This window comes from Procambarus clarkii, chromosome 21 (genome assembly GCF_040958095.1).
Source record: "Procambarus clarkii isolate CNS0578487 chromosome 21, FALCON_Pclarkii_2.0, whole genome shotgun sequence".
Lineage (NCBI taxonomy): Eukaryota > Metazoa > Arthropoda > Malacostraca > Decapoda > Cambaridae > Procambarus > Procambarus clarkii.
The window spans coordinates 38,711,170-38,734,510 of NC_091170.1; the positions used below are offsets into that span (position 1 = coordinate 38,711,170).

Below are 23,341 nucleotides of genomic sequence, written 5' to 3' on the forward strand. Positions count from 1 at the left end.
AAGGAGGAAACTTCGGTTCTCTCGTGTTGGCCTTGAGGCTTACCAACTTACTGAGGGTAATTAAGGCCTATCAACTTACGGAAGGTAGTTAAGGCCTATCAACTTACGGAAGGTAATTAAGGCCTATCGACGTCTAGAGGTTTATTAAGGCCTATCTACTTTTGGAGGGTTAATAAAGCCACCTAGTGCTTATTGACCAGAAGACAAATACTTTTGGTCTGAACTTTTGTCCAGGACTAAAGTAAACTCTAAGTGTAAAGTAAACACTTGAGAAACTAGGTACACCTCTCAATGTGCATATCCCTTGAACGCCAATGTCATCATCGCCAGCAACATGGGTACTCGGGCACGTCTTCCTCTAGTTAGCTCTTATCCGACAAATACATGACCTCTGTTAATAGCTTGACGTACACACTCCTGCCAAAACGTCAACCAACATTTTACCGGCCAGTAACTATGGTGATAAAAATCTTGGGCATGCGCAGTCGCCCAACTGCGTCTGATTGCGCGCCAAATCTGATGGGCTGTCAGGTGACGCACGTAAGCCTTGGTGAGGACGTGGGTTCAGGGGAGGGGGGAAGGTGATGGCCGGGAATGGATATAATTGATAATGGCTAAAACGCGTCGATGGTCGACCTTCCTAGTGAAGCTTGTTTGTGTTATTAATTATTAAGTCAACAGTCTAGTCTGTAGGGTAAATAGTGAGCGAGGTGCATAAAGCAACAGGGAGGAGTGCGATAGTGTTTGCTGTGTAACCGACCGAATGACGACATGGGTACAAAATCTCTTGAAGAAATTTATAATTGGCGTTTTACTGGAGGAAAATTAGACTGTCGGATTTCGAATTTTAGAATATGTAAAAATAATCATAGGCATAGGGAGCCGGTCGGCCGAGCGGACAGCACGCTGGACTTGTGATCCTGTGGTCCTGGGTTCGATCCCAGGCGCCGGCGAGAAACAATGGGCAGAGTTTCTTTCACCCTATGCCCCTGTTACCTAGCAGTAAAATAGGTACCTGGTTGTTAGTCAGCTGTCACGGGCTGCTTCCTGGGGGTGGAGGCCTGGTCGAGGACCGGGCCGCGGGGACACTAAAAGCCCCGAAATCATCTCAAGATAACCAAGAAGAAGATAGGGCGCACTTTTAGACATGCAAAAGCTTAAGCCATACAAAAGGACAAGATATATACTGGTGCATGTTGGGGAACCTTGGGGAACTATTCATGCCTGAAATAATTTCTGACGCTAGGCTAGTTGCTGAGTAAACTCAGAACGCTTTCTCAACATTGTCCGTAAACAAATTCGTACTTGTTGAGGTCTTGAAGTGCTGGAAGTGTTTATTGTTAAGAGCGTTATTCTCACGATTGTCAGCCAGCTTTTATTGTTTGGAAACAAATATATTTAAAAAAAATCAAGAACCGGAATGCTTTGTAAATACATTTCCTACTGCCTCATAATGATATGAAATGATATAACGGCTTCAAAGAAGTTCTCCCGCTTAATTTTTTGTGTATCGAGCATAACTGGCATATTGTGTGTGTATCATACGAGGCTGACATATTATGTGCAGGCTTAGAGCAAGCTCCCCTAACCTATTGCGTGAGTCCCGAGCGCACCTTGCCTATTGTGTGTACCAAACTCAATTAGCTTAACCTATTTTGTGTGCCAAACTCAGAATAGGTTAAGGTAGTTGAGTTTTTTGTGTGTGCACTAAGTTCAAATGGCATATTATGCGTGTGCTAAGTTCATATGCTTTATAATGCACCAAGCTCACCTGGCCTGCTGGGTGTGCACCAAGTTCACCTGGGTTGTACCTGGTTGAGGTTCTGAGAGTTCTTGTACTCCCCAAGCCCGGCCCGGGGCCAGGCTTGACTTGTGAGAGCTTGGTCCAACAGGCTTTTACTTGGAGAGGAGCGCAGGCCCACATATTCACCACAGCTCGGTTGGTTCGGCACTTCTTGCAGAAAAAAAAGACCAGTTTTCTTAAACTTTTCCTTTTGTTCCGGCAATATTTTTTTTTGTACTGCTGAGAGGATATTAAATGTTACTCTGATGTTCCTCCTCTGGGTCTCTGGTGTTCATAAGTGTTCTCTGATTGTGCCTATGGCACCTCAACTCTCCAATGACACTCTATTCTGCATTTCCTTAAACTATATGAAATTAGACGCTCAATCAAGTGAATATGAACTAAACAGTTACATTATTTCTAGATAGTATAAATTATAACCATACAAGCAAAAGTATCATAATTAAATATACCAATAACTTAAGAGACAGAAAACATTATCTTTAAAGTGGACAGGAACACTTCAGCTCCAGCCAACGTGGTGGCTGAACCACCCGGCAACTGACTATGGCATAACCAGACTACATTATATAAATTATAAGTATGAATTATAATACTGAAAATGCATGGACATGCAATTGTAATAGATGTGAATTATTCAATATTATATGCGAAGTATAAATGCAATGTACAACAATTTACATGCAGCTGTTTATAGCTATTGCTCAAAATTAATACACTTCTTAATTGTACAACAAATTATTTTACCCCTTGGTGTACCATGTAATAATTTCAGCATTTATATAATAATCAATATACGATATCAAAATGAATGGCTATACATAGCCTGGATGTACAAGTAAACATTTGTATACAGTCATGGGCAGGTGATATCTTATCGTTCATAAACATTCAGGTCTTGTAAGTGATGCATAAATGTTTGATATGTATACCCAGAATATTTATACCCAGAATCATGTGGAAAGAGAATCGAAGTTTCTTAAGCTCACTGTAGCGCTATAGCTAGATAAGCCGAGGTTTTATTATTATTATTATTTTCTTCCACAGACGTGGCCACACATTTACAATGCTAACCAGCATAAATAGATTTTCCCCTGTCCTCCATGGACAAAGTGAGAGATTTGTCAAACATACAGTTAAGGGATTTATTGAACAGTCAACCGCAGAAGGTGATTGTAGTGCTTTTAAAATGCTAGGCTAAGCTACATACGTAAATACATAGATACACAGATTTATGTATGCTACATAAAGTGTTCGATGTCTTTTACATAGTAATTAATGTACATTTTCAAAGGCGAAACGTAACTCTGGTCAGCTTCCACATATACTTTATACACACACATACATACATACATACATACATACATACATACATACATACATACATACATACATACATACATACACATACATTTGTCTCTTTTACTCTGACATGGTGAGATAGCTGATAAACTAGTGTGCAATTAAAAACTTAACCACTGAAGGTGATTAAGATGCTTTTTCATGCTCAGGTTATACACATTGTGTACTCTACAATTGGGGTTTGGCCTGAAAACCGCCCCCCCCCCACACACACACATTGACGGCAGACTTCATACATGACATGTAGTATGTTTGCATACAGTGCTGTTAGCTTTCAAGTTTTGGTTCCTGCTGGAAATAGGGCTGCTTAATGAACCTAGCACAGTTTTAGCTTTCCATCGGCTTTACTAACTTAACCTAACCTAGCCTAGTTGAGTTTAAAACTAACTTACCCTGATTTGACCATCTCAGAATCATGAAGAGAGCGCTCTTGAAGGTATAGACACCCTGATAGATAGCTCTAGAAGGGATAGACAGATAGGTTTATCGAGGTTTCCCTACGGCAGTTATGAGTCCCAAATACCTCATACTGCGATCTGAACAGAGGCATTCCTCTCCTTCCATCCCTCTGCACCACCACCACCTCCCACCATTCACTTCCACAACCGGTAGTCCCACAGGCGGAGGTATTCTTGTACCCTGCTTGTCTGAGAGTGAAGTCATTCATCTTATAGGTTGCCTGGGGCTCGCTCCACGCACCCTACTCTTAACTTTCCCTCCTCCAGACTTGTCTTGGGGGGGAGTCTTCGGATAGGAGATTTGGGAATTCTTTTTATATAAAGTTTTTTTTTTTGCGTGTCCTGCTTTTGGTGGCATATTGCGTTATTTAATGTTTACTTTTATTAAACTATCAACATATCATATATGATTTATTTAGGATTCTCTTTTAGTTACGATTAGAATTTTACTGTGTTCGAGGAGGTTTTAATGCTATAACCTGCCATTGGCTTGTATAGTAACCTAGTATTAACTAAATTAGTTAATACGTTTTAGTTTATCATCTATCACAGCCTTGGCCATACATTTACAGGGGTAACAGCATATATATATATATATATATATATATATATATATATATATATATATATATATATATATATATATTTTTTTTTTTTTTTTTTTCTTCTGCCCAACATGGAGAGGGTTAGAGATATGCTAGACATCATACAGTGTAGTGAGTTTTTAGCACTCGCCCACAGGTGATTGTAGTGCTTTTACAATGCTAACCAACAAACATTGGTTAGCGACACTGCCAGCTTTTAGTTTGTCTTCCATAGACAGACGAGAAGGCTGGAGCGTCGCTACATTACACAGCGAGTTATTACCGTCTTCGATCACACAAGAAGACTTGGGAGCATCAAAACCTAATTAAAATTCTCATTCTTGTTTTTGGAAAAAGGATTATTGTAATATTTATTTTGTTCAGAATTCGTGCATGCACTTAGCTCATTCTTATAATATACAAACACCATCCGTACGTGTTTGTATATTACTGGTTATTCTTATTTATTACTGATTATTACTGGTTATTCTTATTTATTACTGATTATTACTGGTTATTCTTATTTATTACTGATTATTACTGGTTATTCTTATTTATTACTGGTTATTCTTATTTATTACTGATTATTACTGGTTATTCTTATTTATTACTGATTATTACTGGTTATTCTTATTTATTACTGATTATTACTGGTTATTCTTATTTATTACTGATTATTACTGGTTATTCTTATTTATTACTGATTATTACTGGTTATTCTTATTTATTACTGATTATTACTGGTTATTCTTATTTATTACTGATTATTACTGGTTATTCTTATTTATTACTGATTATTACTGGTTATTCTTATTTATTACTGATTATTACTGGTTATTCTTATTTATTACTGATTATTACTGGTTATTCTTATTTATTACTGATTATTACTGGTTATTCTTATTTATTACTGATTATTACTGGTTATTCTTATTTATTACTGATTATTACTGGTTATTCTTATTTATTACTGATTATTACTGGTTATTCTTATTTATTACTGATTATTACTGGTTATTCTTATTTATTACTGATTATTACTGGTTATTCTTATTTATTACTGATTATTACTGGTTATTCAGTCTGGTTACTGCATTGGTTATTCTTGGGAACACCTCACTGCAAGGAGTGGGGTGGCACCACTTTGAAGGGGGGTAGAAGCACCACTTTGAAGGGGGGTAGAAGCACCACTGTGAAGGGGGGTAGAAGCACCACTGTGAAGGGGGGTAGAAGCACCACTGTGAAGGGGGGTAGAAGCACCACTGTGAAGGGGGGTAGAAGCACCACTGTGAAGGGGGGTAGAAGCACCACTGTGAAGGGGGGTAGAAGCACCACTGTGAAGGGGGGTAGAAGCACCACTGTGAAGGGGGGGTAGAAGCACCACTTTGAAGGGGGGTAGAAGCACCACTGTGAAGGGGGGTAGAAGCACCACTTTGAAGGGGGGTAGAAGCACCACTGTGAAGGGGGGTAGAAGCACCACTGTGAAGGGGGGTAGAAGCACCACTGTGAAGGGGGGTAGAAGCACCACTGTGAAGGGGGGTAGAAGCACCACTGTGAAGGGGGGTAGAAGCACCACTTTGAAGGGGGGTAGAAGCACCACTTTGAAGGGGGGTAGAAGCACCACTGTGAAGGGGGGTAGAAGCACCACTGTGAAGGGGGGGTAGAAGCACCACTTTGAAGGGGGGTAGAAGCACCACTGTGAAGGGGGGTAGAAGCACCACTGTGAAGGGGGGTAGAAGCACCACTTTGAAGGGGGGTAGAAGCACCACTTTGAAGGGGGGTAGAAGCACCACTGTGAAGGGGGGTAGAAGCACCACTGTGAAGGGGGGTAGAAGCACCACTGTGAAGGGGGGGTAGAAGCACCACTTTGAAGGGGGGTAGAAGCACCACTGTGAAGGGGGGTAGAAGCACCACTTTGAAGGGGGGTAGAAGCACCACTTTGAAGGGGGGTAGAAGCACCACTTTGAAGGGGGGTAGAAGCACCACTGTGAAGGGGGGGTAGGGTAGAAGCACCACTGTGAAGGGGGGTAGAAGCACCACTGTGAAGGGGGTAGAAGCACCACTGTGAAGGGGGGGGGTAGGGTAGAAGCACCACTGTGAAGGGGGGGTAGAAGCACCACTGTGAAGTGGGGGGGGTGAGAAGCACCACTGTGAAGGGGGGGTAGAAGCACCACTGTGAAGGGGGGGGGGTAGGGTAGAAGCACCACTGTGAAGGGGGGGGGTAGAAGCACCACTGTGAAGGGGGGGGTAGAAGCACCACTGTGAAGGGGGGTAGAAGCACCACTGTGAAGGGGGGGGTAGAAGCACCACTGTGAAGGGGGGGGTGAGAAGCACCACTGTGAAGGGGGGGTAGAAGCACCACTGTGAAGGGGGGGTAGAAGCACCACTGTGAAGGGGGGGGTAGGGTAGAAGCACCACTGTGAAGGGGGGGGTAGAAGCACCTCTGTGAAGGGGGGTAGAAGCACCACTGTGAAGGGGGGGTAGAAGCACCACTGTGAAGGGGGGGGGTAGAAGCACCACTGTGAAGGGGGTAGAAGCACCACTGTGAAGGGGGGGTAGAAGCACCACTGTGAAGGGGGGGTAGAAGCACCACTGTGAAGGGGGTAGAAGCACCACTGTGAAGGGGGGGGGTAGAAGCACCACTGTGAAGGGGGGGGGGGTAGAAGCACCACTGTGAAGGAGGGGGTAGAAGCACCACTGTGAAGGGGGGTAGAAACACAAATGTGAAGGGGGGGGGTAGAAGCACCACTGTGAAGGGGGGGGGGTAGAAGCACCAGAGTGTTGTTAGATTTCAGTATCATTTTCCAGTTGTGCCATCAGCCACCTCGTATCATTGCAAAGGCCTTCCCTGAGGCCAGTTGTTTCTATTCTCCTCCATACAGTTTTTCTCACCACCCTGTACCATCACGTCTCCTCTCCCCCTACTGCCCCCCGTGTCGAAGAAACCCCCCCTCTCCCTCCTCTGATTCCTTTAGAATATGCCTCCCCCTTCCCTCCATTTCTCTAAGAACCCCCCATCGCTTCTCAGTTACCCTAAATTCGCCCCTCCCTGGTGCTCCTGCGATCATCGTGGGTACAGTCCAGTGCGCAGGAGCCACTGTTCCCCAAAATCTCATCGCCCGCCAAATACCTGTGTCCGCTCGCGCATAAAAATGAATATCAAAACGTGGCCAGGATGGTGGCGGAGGCGGTAGGAGTGGGAGAGGGGAAGGCTGGGAGAGGGAAGGGGTGGGGGAAGAAAGGGGGACTGGTGGAATGGGACGGTGAGATTCATGAAAGGGATGGAGGTGATGGGAGCGGAAAGAACAGCATGGGGGTGGGGGAAGATGGGGAGTGAGGGAGACTGTGGGAGAGTGGTGAGGGTGAAGAGTGTGTGGGAAAGGGTCAAGGGAGAGAGGGCGCTGTGGCAAGGACGACAATGATGTTGAAGTGTTGACACACTCGCCCTCTGCTGTTGGTTTCTGTTGTCTCTTATTGACTAATTATTTATCCTTGGTCTTATTGCTTTTCTTACCAACATTACTGTTGATGGTCTCATGACTAGTCTGGTTATATTACTGTCCGTGGTCTTCCTGCTGTTGTTCTTGTATATCTTTAACATAGTCTCTGAGTCTTGTTCCTCTGTATTTTGTAAGTTCCTCTTGCTTTTTTTACACTACTGCTATCTTAGTCCTCTTCTTCAGCGGCTGTCACTTAAGTTTTCTTGATTTCTTTCAACTGCTTCAAGATTTTTGTTCCTCCATTAGGCTAGTGCCACGAGGATCTACTTTCCTCCACTGCTGCTGTAACTAGATTGTCAGATTTCCTACACGCTGCCGTCAGATTACACTTTATTTTCCTTCGATTTCCTGAGAATCCGTCTCTCCCCTTCGCTTCAGCTACTAGCTTCCACTTTCTTTCGTCTACCACTGCGTCACCAGTTTCCCTCACTATCCACAATTTCTGTCTCGCCTTTCCCCATTCCTCACCCCCCCTTTCTCTTGCTTCTCTATTCCCCTCACTTGCGTCTCACTCCCTTTCCACCAATGTGTCCTTTCCTTACCTTCTACCCCCGGCAGTCACCGACGCAGTATCCCCCCCCCTTCCCCCCTGCAGCAAGTCGGAGGTCGGGCCAGCGTTTGACATCACCTGGTGCGAGTGGCGACTATTGCCAGCTGTGCGTGTTACAATCACCTCTGGTGGCACCGGCAAGACGGCAGGAAGAGCTCGGTCTAGACGAACGTGTTGGAGGTTAAATGGAGAGAGAGAGAGGGAGAGACCACAAACCCCACATACACAAACAGACACACGCGTACCAGTAGCAGTGTTGGTGCAGCATTAGCACGGGTATGTATAGCCTGCTTGGTCATTCGGAAGGGAAGCTCAAAACCTTCCCTCATTGCTTTATTGTCCGTTGGAAGATGAAACTAGGACATCCAGACTCAAGCCTGGCCCGACCCTCCGGGTGATTCGCTTACCTAGCACTGGTGGACATACGGGTGGATTTCCCAAGCTACGCTCTCTGAGGTTGCGTCCGTCTTACAGCTTCCAAGACCAGTATATTGTAATAGGGAACAGTAACTTATCGTAGCATTGGTGCATATCATGTTGGCATTCAGGGCCAGGGTAGCAGGAACCAGGAGTCTTTAAAATGCAAATATGGCACTCCTGCGCTGAATCCAGATAGTTTGCTGCTAAATGAGGCACCAACGCACCTCCGATTCCTCCGCACGTTCCAATATCATGCTGAGTTCCGAGCAGGAGGAGGAGGTGAAATACCCAGTAAAGGATAGGAATCTTGAGCGGTCTGTACTCTCATCCAGCCGAGGTATTGATCTATACAACTCTGGTTTATATTAATATTTAACCATAAAAATATAGAAGTATCCCCGAGTTGAAGGCAAACGCCAAAGAAAAAACAATGGCAACAAGGAATGTAGTTGCTTAGAGCAGGACCCCACACGCACCTTGGCTAGTCGTCCCTGGAAAGCCTAGAACCAACAGAAAACAGTGTCTTCTAAACAAACCTGGGAGGGTCCTACCAATAACCGCTCAACAAAACGTCCCGGCATCTCCCGCTCACAGACCAATCGCAAGGCAGAATTCTAATCACCGTAAGGCAGATTGCAAGTGATTTTCCCAGAATTAATTTCCTCAGAATTAATGGCAAGACGGAAGACGGTCTTGGGCGACGGTAAAGGGAGAGGAGGGCAGGGGGTGGGATGGAAGAGGAAGAGGCATAGGCGGACACATCGGTGGCGGTGGCGGCGGTAGTGAGGCTCAGGGCTGTCCATTTGTTGCCATTATACACTACATTAGAACCCCAGCCACACGTGAAATTACGCCTGGGCCCCTTCGCCCTCTCTGCAACAGAATAAAAATGATCTGGGACTTACTGAAATGGAGTAGGCTAAAGTGGAGGGTAGTGGAGGGTGAAGTAGAAGGTGGAAAGGAAGGGGAAGGAGGTCAGTGTACCAGCTCGGGCCAAGCGGAAATACCAGAATAAGACTTGACTGACCGTCTGGATATTTAACTAAGGAGAATTAGATCTATAATGCTTTTCCCTGACTGTCTCTGGGAGGAAGTATATAGGTAAACGATTAGGCTTTGTATTTTACATTATTTTTGCGCGACGTATTTTCTGCAGTGGTGAGCCCTAACTACAGATTTGTGATACTTATGAACATTTTGAAACATTGTTATGCATAATTATAAGATACATTTCCTTGGGAGACAATGCCGAGTAAATTAACCCCCTCCCCCCCCCCCCCTCACACCGTCGTTCTCGCTCACTCCTGCTTTCTCCCTTCCCTCCATCCTGCCCTCTGATCCCTCTCCGCCTTTCCCCTCAACTTTTCATTCCTTCACATTCCGCGCATCCCCCCCCCCCGTCTATTTCCCCCATAATTCTCCTTTCTGTGTTCCATCTGGGGTAATTACTCGATTAACCAGAGTTTAACAAACCAAATAATGCTACTTCTGTTACTATTACTACCAGTAATAATAATGCCACTAGTTTGGGACTCCTGGCCACGGTCTAATATGAGGTCGGCAGATAGATTCAAGATAGTGTCACACATCTGGCGTGAAGAAAACATAAGGTAATAAGCATATGTGGTTGGTCTGTGTGATCTACCAGAGTCACACAATACTTCCCTCCAACCCTACAACTCCATTCTTCAAGAATAAACTACCAAACTAGAGGTACTAAACGGAATTATCGGATGATAGATCATCTACGCTCTGAACGTAGGTTGATAACCGAAACATAGTCTAGTCAATCTAACAATTAAGACATCAATAAATAGCTAATACATGAATGGCTGTACACGAGTGGCTAATCTCAGGTTACCCCGCGCTGCTTCAGAATAACAGATGATGTGAAAAACTAAAGTAATGATAATACCAGTATTAATAATTATAATAGGCAATAATCCATATCTTAATAATTATAAGTATCTAAATAAATGATAATTACAATGTAAGTAATAATGATACTACTACTACTATTAATAATAATAATGCACAAAGAAATAACATTAATGTGATGAATCAATGAGAAAATTAGTTGAAGCAATGAGGAGGATTCGAACTTGCACACTGAGTACTCCCAATGACGATCCTTGAACAACTGAACCACACTGTAGCAAAATCAATGTAACTTGGGATTCAACTGGATCCTCTAGGGGTCCTGAGGCATCCAGCTGATACCAAATCAGGGTTTCACAAATTACTCGCATACACTTTCTGGTGTGGTACATACACTCTGGTTCTTCCCCTTAATGATACCCAATTACATTACTTTTTGTAACACATTGTGGTTCAGTGGACTGCTTGGGAGTTCCCAGTATGCAGGTTCGTATTCTCCTAATGGCTCCTACTAATTTTCTCATTAATAATAATAACAATAACAATAAAAGTAATAATGTTAAATCGTTTATATGGCTTTGAAACAACAGAGTACTGTATAGTATAGCCTAATTATAAATTCAGGGAAAGTGACACTTAGTCATGTCTATTTAACTACAAGTTTTCCTGTACGCTGGGTTAGGCAGAATATTTCTGTGACACTGGAGTGACAGTATATGGTGGTTATAGACTGGTTAAATTATATTGCTTAAATGTCAAGGAAAATAATTAAAGTATTTGATATTAAAAAAGTAACTCTATTACTGCCTCTGACCAGGGGTGACGAACCTATGGCACGCATGCCCAAAATGGCACTCCCAAAAAATTTTGCTGGCATGTGGCAAAAAAAAAAGAATTAATGATTTGCCATTGAGTAGAAAGAGTAAAGGATTGGATATTAAAGTTGGCAACAAACATAGGAGCTAACAAAAGATATTGGTTCCTGTAAATTCCGTTCCATTTGTCATGATGAGAGCACTGATGTTACATCATCAGCTAGGCTAGGCATTATTGCTCGATTTTGTAATGGTGATGAAATATTTAAAACTTCTACTGTTACCTAAACATATCACTGGGGCTGAAATCTATCTAATCGACAGATTGACCTTTCATAAATATTTTCAGTGACAACTGGTGACGCACCCAGCATGAGTGATAAATAGGCAGGTTTAGTAAATGAAAGTGCAAATATGTAGGACATCCACTGGTAGGATTTTGGTGTACACGATGAGGCCTTGTATGCAAAAGCTGTCCTTAAGGAACGTGAAAAGGTGATGAAAATCGTAACCAAAATAGTTAAATATATTTTGAAACAAAAATCATAATTTACTGAGCGAGGTGAATTCAATGTGCACAGGGCTACTTTATGTACAACAATGTCCGTTGGCTTAGTCAGGTTCTGTGCTTGAAAGATCTGTTGAGTGCTTCCATGAAATTAGTTGATATATGACAAATGAAAAATTTTCATGTCAAGAATTATCGGACGTTGTGTGTACAGTATTTGAAGATGTTTTTTCACACATTTCTTCTCGCATTTAAATAACTTGAAAACTTGAAACACCAGATTAAAGGAATTTGGTAAACACTTGATGTTATGTTTAATAACATAAAAACCTTTGAATTTAAACTGAATTTTTTTAACATGTCGAAAATGGCACTTTTAAATATTTTCAAACCTATAAAAATGACATTCTGAAATTCATGAGAAAACACATTCAGAGCATTCAAATGAAATTCTTTAGTATCATTGATTCAACTGCTGATCAAGTTTATCTTAAGATTTACTAAATCAAGTCATTTGAAGAAATTGCAAAATTCATAGTGTGCGGGTTGTGTTAACATTAGACAAACTGAATTTGGAAATGTTGAAGCGGATTGATTTGGATAATTTTAAGATGCAATTGATTAACAAATCAGATCATTTTGGAGGCAAAAATTTCGATTTAAGAGCTGAACTAGAAAATATTGGAATATATCTGTTCAGGGCTGGATTAACGCATAAAATGAGGTTTTGGAACTCTGGAATTCCATTCCTGAAACTTTTGACTTGGAGCAATGAGGGGATTCGAACCGTTGACAGGGGTATTCCCAAGCCGCACACCTTATCCCTGGACTACAACGTGATATAAATTATACAACCTGGGATTCCGCTCATTGATTATCTCCTTTATATATCACGTTTGTGTGATTTCCTTGTGTAGTCATATCAGTTACGCTAAACAGTCTTAATAGTAGCTGTTGCAATTAGACTTTATGCTCTAAAATATTTTTTTGAGACTTGGCTTGAATAATATATTTTAGGTAAAATGCGATCCCAAAAATTTCCATACAGTAAAATGCGTTTAAAATACTAGTAAGTGTGAGATTATATCTGAATGAGGTGATATTTCGCATTTTCTCTGCAGGGCGTGATTTGTGAATGTATTAAGTTGTTGTATACAAAGCGAGATGCAGAATTTGATGGTGTCAGGGAAGTTGAACAGATTCAACAAATTCACTCCACTCCAGTAACTTATTATTTTGTGGACGATCTTAATTTTTCTTAAATTTAGAAATGTGGGCAGAAAACCACAAACAATTGCAGTATAGCAAATGGGGTATATATAAAACTGTAGTAAACTAACTTCACAAGCTAGAACATGGAAGATTTTTACTACGTCTGAAGAGCACTGCATACATTCTGGGTATTTTTTACCAGCCAGATGAAGTGTCGATCTTAGCCTCGGCCGCTGATCAATAACTCCACGAAGAAATATGTGGACCAGCCCGTCCTCCTAAGGTTTCCCAACGTCAAGAAAATGTCGTAACAATGTCACCTCTCCTAACCTACCAGAGGACCCAAAACAAAAAATGGGACAGCATGTCAATTTCGCGAGCCGCTACCATTTTCTAATACGACAATTTTTGATCTTAGGTAGAAAATACGTCAAAATGCGATGTTATATTAGGAGGACGAGCTGGTGTGGACACGTTAGTTATTTCTGAACCATTAATTGTTAGGTTACTTTCTGTAAAGTTATCCTCACGGATGTACAATGTCAAGCATCGAATGCTGTCATTGTTAATGAAAGGTATATACAAACCATGGGTGAAGCTTGCTCATCTTAACGTGTTTGTGAAAATTATGTAGACTCGCCCTGTGTCTGCAGTTGAGCAGTTTTTGCTCTGTCCAGACGACACAATTTGTGTACTTTTGCAAGAGAATAGTTTCTAGAATTGACCTCCGTTCACCCCCCCCCCCCTCCCTTACCTTCCCCTATAAGCCGTACATACCCTATTCCCCAGCCCCTCAACCCTCCCTCTCTCCCCATTTCCCCCACTATTACACATTCCTCCTCGTTTTCTACGCTGCGAGGACCCTCCTGTACATGGGTTGTGCGGTAGTGTTAAATCACCTCCCGTGACGTGGAAGTGCTTGCTTGTGTTGTCTCGCCGGAGCCACTTTTAATTGAGGGTATTACGCCGGGCGGCTTGGGGACGCCACACCCAGTGATGGATCTTCCCTCTGGTACATTACAGTCGGTGGGGGCAACCCGCTATATATGAGTTGCTTCCCACGTCTTGTGAGATTGTCTTCTAATGTATATTTTCTTGGACCTAGCGGTGTGTGATTGATAGAGGGCCCACACTATTCTCTCTATCTCTCTCTCTGTCTCTCTCTATCTCTATCTGTCTCTCTGTCTCTCTATCTTTTTCTTTCTCTTTCTCTCTCTCTTTCTCTCTCTCTCTCTCTCTCTTTCTCTTTCTCTCTTTCTCTCTTTCTCTCTTTCTCTCTTTCTCTCTTTCTCTCTTTCTCTCTCTTTCTCTCTCTTTCTCTCTCTTTCTCTCTCTTTCTCTCTTTCTCTCTTTCTCTCTCTCTCTCTCTCTCTCTCTCTCTCTCTCTCTCTCTCTCTCTCTCTCTCTCTCTCTCTCTCTCTCTCTCTCTCTCTCTCTCTCTCTCTCTCTCTCTCTCTCTCTCTCCTATCGATCTATCCAACCATCCATCCCTCTCCCGACATCCGGCCGCCAGTGGGTCGCCCTCGCAGGCAGCACCTTCAGAAAAACGTAATGGGGAGGAAAAACCCTCCTACCTCATCTCCTTCACTCTTTCTCCGCCTTCCAGTTCTTCACTTCGTCCTTATTTCCTGTCTTCATCTGTTTCTCCTCTACCTGGTTCTTTATCTTACTCTCTATCTTCTCCAACTTTCGTATTATCATTATTTTCTCCTCGTTCCTCTTCTTTCCTTCATTTTCATATTTTCTCTGGCTTCCTCTCCTTCTTTTCCTGCTCCTCCTGTTCCTCCTCCTCCTCCATCACTCTGTTTTCAATCGTTTTTGTACTCTTTACTCGTGTGTTCTCTAAGCTACCTGGTACACCTCATGTACAATTCTTATGTCATAGTTCTTATGGTACACTTGTTATGGTGTACTTCTGATGGTTCACCTCTTCTGATACGTAAATTTCGCATTACTTCATATGTGTGATCAGTAGCACATATAAACACCCGTTGGCTCAAATATGATTTTTATACTTTCTCGTCCTCGTTTATTGAGGTTTGGTTTGTTGTTATTTTCTATCATGAAGAGCTTTATCATTAGAACGTTTCAACCCATCCTCAGACCAAGTCCATTCCATCCAGCGTTCGACCCCAAAGACGCATTTATCCATTTTAACATGCTGTTCATTCAAAACAGGAATTTTGTCAAGTATAAATTAAAATTTGGATATTTTACATATTTATGTACTGGTTAGGTTAGGTGTTTAGGTTCTGTTGGCGATTATTTGTATTTGTAGTACGTGGGTGAAGCATTAACAGCGTTGTGACTCGAACAAAAGTCGTCAGCGAAGCACTTGTTCCGGAAGTGTTCGAACGTCATCAGTTGTGAGTCGTGTGTAAACCGTTTTTCATTCATAAACAGCTGGGGGTTTGGCGGGTGCATGGAATATATTTTGGGCCTTTGTTTGGGGGACAGGCTGAACGTTCAGTGGCTGTGTTTACCTTCTTCCTTCTGTGTTCGGGCACATACTAAAGTATCGTTCCAGTGTTGATCTTTCGAACTGAGTCGTCTTGTATGTGTAGATCTCTCGCTGGCTGGCACTTGGTGTACCCGTGTTGTTGTCTACAGCATCGCCTGTGTCCGTCCTCACTCTTCTGCTGCCTTCACGCCTTCACAAGTATACATGCATGCAAGCACGCACGAAGGCATACATTCAAGCATATGCACACGAACGCTCTGTCTCTCTGTCTCCTCTGGCTCTCTGGCTCGCGCGCGCGCACACACACACACACACACACACACACACACACACACACACACACACACACACACACACACACACACACGCACACACGCACACACACACACACGCACACACACACACACACACACACACACACACACACACAGGTGAGAACATACATGGTTAGGGGGCCTCGCGGCTGAGTGGACGGCGCTTGGGGGTCGTAGCCCTAATGGCCCGGGTTCGATTTCAGGCGAAGTCTGAAACAAATGGGCAGTTTCTTTCACCCAGATGTACCTGTTCATCTAGCATTAAATGGGTACCTGAGACCTAGACAGCTGCTACGGACTGCTTCCTGGGGATGTGTGTGTGTACTCACCTATTTATACTCACCTATTTGTGCTTGCGGGGGTTGAGCTTTGGCTCTTTGGTCCCGCCTCTCGACAGAGAAGGCGGTGTGTGCGTGTGTGTTAGAGAAATATGTAGTAGATATAATAGAAAAAATAGATTAGAAAGGGGGGTCCATGAGCTAAAAGCTCGATTCTGCAGGCACAAATAGTACACACACAAACACACACACAAGCACATTGAAAGTTCAGTGTTACGCACCAAACTTCTACCAGAACTAAGAGGTATGAAATACGAAAAAAAGGCTACAGGTGTTAAACCTCGCGTCACTGGAAGACTGAAGAGTTGGGGAACATGATTACCCAGCCCGTCCTCCTAAGGCTTCCCAACGTCAAGAAAACGGTCAATTTAAAGTGCCCTCTCCTAACCTACCAGAGGACCCAAAACAGAAAACGGGAGAGTACGTCACTTTGTAAGAGGACGGGCTGGATTACCACCTGCAAAAATGAGATAAAGAAGGGGAGACTATTTAGCAAGCGTGTCACTCGCCCACGGGGACACGGGTAGAAACTGAGTACCCTAAATAAGCCACAGAGACATTAAATATAATTGTTCAGTGTCGGAGTAGTTGAGCAAATGGAATGCACTAGGAAGTGATAGGGTGCAACCAGACTGCATACACAGTTTCAGATGTAAATATGGACTCAAAAACTGGTACATCAGTTGAGAGGTGGGACCAGAGAGCTAAAGCTCAAACCGCTTCTCCTCCACCGCAAAGCACAAACAAGTGCATAAACGCACATTCTCATGTATATTGTATACTTTATTTGCACCTTGTATATTTTATTTGTGTGATCAAATGATATTACTAATAATAATAGGTATACATTATTAAATTCGATTATATTAGTATTTAAACAAATACTAATATAATCGATTACATTATTAAATTAGCTAAGGAATTGTATATACATTTATTCTGCTCTGTAATGTTTATTATTGCGAAACCGCCGAATAAGTCAGTGGAAAAAATAATTGAGTATGTGAATAAATAAATAAATCTCGGATGTTAGTAGCATCGTAAAAAGATAAAGAAGTATTTAGATAAAGAGAGAAAAAATTCCCTCGAACGTGTTGGAGTGAAGAGCAGAGCAAAGGGAAAAATGTGGCGCTTAGCGAGAGGGGTTGAAACCTCAATAAACAAGAGACCACTATAAACAGTGACGCAAGCCTCATGCTTGCTTCCTCCCGGGCGGCCGGGGGTGGCTAGTGGACGGCGTGGTATTAACATAGGGACGTCGGCATTTATACAGCGTACACACACCCCTCTTCATGACTTTAATGCTAAGAGTCCTTAATTTTGCATGATTTTGGGTGAATTATTCGTACGGCAGATTGACTGTCTTGTTGTAGGACATGTTTGATATTGCTGAAAGTCTCGAATCATACTAGGATTTTTTTTAATTTGTTATGCAGCCTATCCCGCGGGCGGGGGTTGGAATGGGTTACCGTGATACCAGACACTTACGTTGCTGTTGTTTTTACTGTTACTGCTGCTGATAATACTGTTGCTATTGCTGCTGTTTCTCCTACTGCTACTATTCCTCCTGCTATTGCTGCTGCTGTTTCTCCTACTGCTGTTGCTGTTTCTCCTGCTGCTGCTGTTTCTATTGCTGCTATTACTACTACTAATACTACTTCTGTGCCCTGACAGACAAATATATGTAGAGTATATAAATTAGAATGCCTGTTCAAGATTGGAGGCCAGAATGATGTGACTAGCCTCTCATAATTTTTAACAGGAACTGTTCTTGAATATGTGCATAACATAATTGGGTCGGGGACGTCATAAATTAAATGAATGGCATTTGACATGGTGCCAATGATACCCCCACGATGAATCTTGCAAATGTTATTACTGGGACTATGAGTTATATTTTTTAGTATATTGTAAAATATAAATAACTGATGTCTCCAATTTTCCAACAAATTCTACCTATCATACTTTGTAATAGTCTGTATTAGGTGTTCATGACATCAGCACTGAGTCAGCTCGTGTGTGCATCATCACTGATGGAGTGATGTTTTAGTGTTTCCCAGCCTTTTTTGGACTTGCAACTCTATTTTGTAATACATATAAGACCCGTGACCTACACGTTCACAATAAAAAGTTTAATCGGGATATTTTCGACGATTCAGATATGGTAGTATTCAAAATTTACACTCCGTGACCCCACAAGAAAACATTTGCGGCTCCGTTGGGGGTCACGACCACCAGTTGGGAGAATGTCATAGCTAGCATGAATGAGGCTGTTGATGGCAGAGTACCTTGTGTTACGGTTTCCAACTTTCGGTGGCCTGAAAAATTGGGCCAGGTGGTGAAACTTGAGATCATTCGTACATACGTGACAGCATGGCCATCAACATGCCTCCGGTGTTGAAGGCCAGTCCAACCAGATCGGGTCCAGATTAGAGATGAGTTTTTTTTTTACACAGGTGCGCACAGTAATAGACTTCTGACTTGCTCCTGTTAGCAGGCTGCAAGTTTTTTCTTCCCATTACTCATGGTAAGCTTATCCCGCTTGTGTTAAGTGGTTGGGCATCATTTCTTCCTCCCATCCCCAAATCCTTATCCCTTTCAACTAGTCGTAATGGTTTGGCGCTTTCCTCTGATAATTCTCTCTCCCTAGAACATAGCCCGTCTATCATTTAACCAGGTATCCAATTACTCCTGGGTGAACACTTAAGGATTGGCGGTTTATCAATCCTCCCCGGCCAAGACTCGAACCCAGACTAAATCGCTGGTAAAGGACGGGGCAACAACAATTCAACCACACCACCAGGGACCTTGTCCAGAACTGATACATAAGGGGGGAGGGGGGGGGGGAGGTGCAGGCCATATGGGAGAGTGGGAGCGAGTTTGTGTTTCATGTTGGGTTTTAGCAACCCATGTTGTCAAGACGGGATGAGATGCGCCGTAGGACTGTAAGCCTCTGGGCTGCCTTGCTCGCCAGGTTAACCACGTGACTGTTAATGGTCGGTGAAGAGTCAAACTTCCTTTTCATTTTGTTAACTTCATCGCTGAACACTTAAGTTTGTCACTCATTTGTATTCCTGTTCGAGTTGCAATGTTATCCTGTCATTAACATCATTGTTTTTATTTTCTTAGCAGCAAATGCCCAATTACTTGGGCTGGACAGAGAGACGGTCTCGCTTCATGCAGGTCGGCGCTCAATCCCCGACCGTCCAAGTGGTTGGGCTCCCCATTCCTTCCTTCCCATCACAAATCCCAAACGGCAGCGACCGGCTGCCTTTCCATACATATTCTCGCTGCCCTTTTTTGGACGTACGAGTCTGTCACTAATGCAGCAGACGCTGTCTGCTGCCTTTTCTATTCCTCAGTTGTTCACCCTATATTCACCCCACAGCCCGTCTCACCCTCTGCCAACTCTCCTGGTTATCTTATTTCTCCTTATTCCTTTTCGTCTCGCGCCCCATTTGTCCTATCCCTTTACACATTTCCCCTCTTTTCTCCTCCTATTCCCCTCTTCCACATTTCCTCCTCCAACACTACTCTCTCCATCCCCTCTCTCCTCTCCTACACCACAGCCTACCTCCCCCCCTCCCCTCCCCCGCCTGCCTCCAGCCAAGCCAATAATATTCACGCCCCATATTTTTTCATCGTGATCAGAAGAGTCAGTCGGGATGAAGGGCGCCCCAGTTGCCGGCCGAGGGTTCATTTGGACGGTATTACTGGGGGATCTCTCACGACGCGGTCATTTCTGCCTGCCCTGTTGCTCCACCAGGGAAGGCACGGGGGGAGGGAGGGAGGGAGAGAGAGAGAGAGAGAGAGAGAGAGAGAGAGAGGGGGGGGGGGGGATGTGGACGAAGATGAGGAAGAGTACGAATGAAAGGGTGAGGGGGAAAACGTGATAGGTTAGAGAGACATTGAAATAAGAATATAAAATAAATGAGAGAAAAGGGATTAAGTGCTGGACAGTAGTTGGAACGGAGGGAAAATAATTGTTTCTTGATGATCAGTTTCTGAAAGAGGGCGAGAGCGAGCCAGTGTGCGAGAGTGTGGGCTTGTGCGGGAGTGTGAACCTGTGGGCCTGCGGGAGAAACTAATTCTATATATTTTCTTTCTTAGAAGAGGAGAAAGAAGCAGAGGGCTTTAAGACTTTGGAGGAGAAATGACTCATAAAATTATAAGGGAAATAAAATTCTGGGAAGGAGAGTGGATGGCCACTTGTGACCTTCAGAGTTGGGGAGGGATGGGCGGTGTTGAAGAGGGATGGGCGGTGTTGGAGAGGGATGGGCGGTGTTGGAGAGGGATGGGCGGTGTTGGAGAGGGATGGGCGGTGTTGGAGAGGGATGGGCGGTGTTGGAGAGGGATGGGCGGTGTTGGGGAGGGATGGGCCACGCTGGGAAGGGAAGGGAGGCATTAGAGAAGGAAGATAGGTATTGGGGAGGGCGAGCTGGGATAGGCATGTTTAAATTTTTAATTTTTAAATTTTGCCCCGAGGGGCGAGTTTATTGGGCAGCGCCACTCATCTTGTGAGTGAACATACCGCCATAGCAGAATGTACAACACTCCCCAATAGGAAGAAAACCCGCTGGGTTGTTCATCCTGTCACTTGTACCCAGACACAGCTGGGACTTGCTTAACTGTCTCAAGTGAACAGCTCCTCAAACAAGAAGATTAACACTTATCAATCCTTAAAAGCTTACGTTATCTTGCGGGTGCAAAATGGGGAAATCTTTTAAGAACAGTATCAATATTTGACAAATAGTGTTTTCCTAACTCAAACAATGTGGGGTTTATTATTCTACAGTTATTCCTAATGTCTCTCAGGTGTTCACATTCACGTAGATAGTGGTCAAGGCGGTGTCCATCACTCTCACCACAGATTCTGCAACTTCGCTGATCAACTGTTGTTTCCATTCCAAATCTCCATGGATATTTGTATCCAAGACTGATTCTCGCTATTACTGATTCTCTCCCTCGTCGTCCTCCTCTTCGGCCATAATGATTGGGATTGCCAGCTGCAACCATGTTGTACCATCGTACAGATTCACTGGTTTGTGCTTCTATCCTCCTTTCCTCAGTTACCTTGTCACGGTGATGTTGCCTGATAATACCTCTAATTTGTAGTTGTCTTGGGTATGAAGTATTCAATATGGTCTCCTTCAGCGCCTTCAGCAGCCAGCACATCTGCTCGTTCATTTCCACATATTCCAACATGGGAGGGGATCCACAGAAACTTGATGACTCTTCCCTGATTGGTAAGTACTCTCACAGCTCTCTTGATTTCAGCGACTATTGCAAGATTTTCTGCCATGATTTTTACTTAGGCTTTGCAGTGCTGCTTTTGAATCGGTGCAAATCACTGCACCATTAGTGTTCCGTTCAAGAAACCTTAACGCCATAACAATGGCAGTTAGCTCTGCTTGCGTTGAAGAGGCATAGTTCTCAATACGTGCTTTTTCTTCATTTCTGCATTGGAAGGTATTATCCTTGATTACCGTGTATGCTGCACCAGCCCTGCTATTGATAGGATTAGATGACCCGTCAGTGTAGATTTGATCTAGTTCATCTCCGGCTTCTTTATAAATTTCCTCGAGATACTTGTGCCTCATTTCTTGTGGTATCATGTTGGATTTTTTCATTGCCATTTCATTGATGATGATCTTGCATGAGTCATCCTCCCACGGAGGTAACCTCTCTACAGGCAGGAGCTCACGGGCTTGCTCAAGCAGGTGAAGCTCTTCAAGGTAGCAGACTGCTCTGTGATGCCATTTTTTGCTTCTCCTGTTTCCCCCTGAAAGTAGCACAGAGCTCAGTGTTTTCTTGGCAATATCATTGTAATGGGGATGTCTGGCTATCCTAATTGCAAGCTTAGCATTCAGCTCCTGAATTCTGCTTTTAACACTGGGAAGGGACAACTCCTCTCGTAGATTAGACGTTTTGGCAGTTCTTGGAACTCCAAGAATGATTGTCATGGCTTTATTTTGAATGCTTTCAAGCCTTTTCATAGCGCTTTGGGAGAAGGTGCACAGTACTGGTGCGGCATAGTCTATGACGGAGCGCACATAGGCTGTGTACATCATTTTAAGCACGGCAATAGAGGCATGTTTAAATGTCGGGTGAACAGTGAAAAGAAGGGGAAAGAGAGCCAGGAGAGAGAGAGAGAGCGCGCCAGACAGACAGACAGACAGACAGACAGACAGACAGACAGACAGACAGACAGACAGACAGACAGACACAGACTTACTTACTTACTTACTTACTTACTTACTTACTTACTTACTTACTTACTTACTTACTTACTTGACTGACTTAATGAAATACACTTTCCTGAAATACAAACCCAGGCTGCACTAAAGAGCTGAAGCTCTACCATGCCGATAATTGTGTGTGTGTGGTGGGGGGGGGGGAGAGCATGTCAATACACTCAGGACACATTGAATCGTACACGTTCTAAGATCGACATTCCAGAGGCGGGACCAAAGAGGTGAAGCCTAAACCCCCCTTCCCCTCCTCCCCCGCAAACACACTTAAGTAAGTACCGACTTACAGATGGAAACTGGTGCAAAATGTTAAGGCAAAATAGATGGTTCGGTAATTATGTAGGTTATGCAGAGGAAATACAATTTTCTTTATTATTATTAATACATTAGGTACATCTGCATTTGTGCAGCTACCGTAGACTATATGAAGGGGAGTACAGTGTGTCAAAAAGCTAGCTACGTGATGCTAAACAATCCCCCATCACACAGGATGGTTAGTTATACAGAGGCATGTGATAACTAGTCTGCACTGGCAGACTCTGGATTGAAGCCTTTAAGACAATTCGACTACGTAGCACTTAGAAGGGATGTCTGGCTTAGGATCAGTCTGCGGGAAGAAATGGTGCTCAACCACTCTGACCGTCAGCGAGGGAACGGCAACAAACAGTGAGCAAGGCTGTCACCCATTTTTTTGTATTCTGTGGTGTTGGTTCCACGTTCCAAAATATACAGGCTCTAGTGCCGAAGTCCTTAACCTTTTTCTAAGTCACCCTTTGAAAATCTGTTGAACGCAATGGACCCTCTCTAGAAAAATACACCTATAATATCTGATATATATATATATTGACAAAAACAACTTAATATGAAAATATAGTGAATATAAATG

General features: G+C 43.4%; 1 protein-coding gene across 1 annotated transcript; it reads right to left on the minus strand.

Moving 5' to 3' along the window:
- Positions 1–10,726: 10,726 nt before the first annotated feature.
- Positions 10,727–22,568, minus strand: LOC138367284 (differentiation-associated protein 1-like). The gene is made up of 3 exons (XM_069328703.1): positions 22,496–22,568; positions 17,693–17,871; positions 10,727–10,891 (listed from the first exon to the last, which is right to left on the minus strand). Exons 1-3 carry the CDS (start codon positions 22,566–22,568, stop codon positions 10,727–10,729), a joined length of 417 nt encoding a protein of 138 aa, XP_069184804.1.
- Positions 22,569–23,341: the final 773 nt, after the last annotated feature.

What these genes read in the sequence shown, in the direction of transcription:
- LOC138367284 (XM_069328703.1), bottom strand. Translation starts at nt 22,568, where the DNA reads ATGGTAGAGCTTCAGCTCTTTAGTGCAGCCTGGGTTTGTATTTCAGGA. An exon ending in TATTTCATTAAGTCAGTCAA is followed by an intron (nt 17,872 to 22,495) that starts GTAAGTAAGTAA and finishes TTTGTCTGTCAG; the next exon opens with GGCACAGAAGTAGTATTAGT. An exon ending in ACAGTAAAAACAACAGCAAC is followed by an intron (nt 10,892 to 17,692) that starts GTAAGTGTCTGG and finishes ATTTGGTATCAG; the next exon opens with CTGGATGCCTCAGGACCCCT.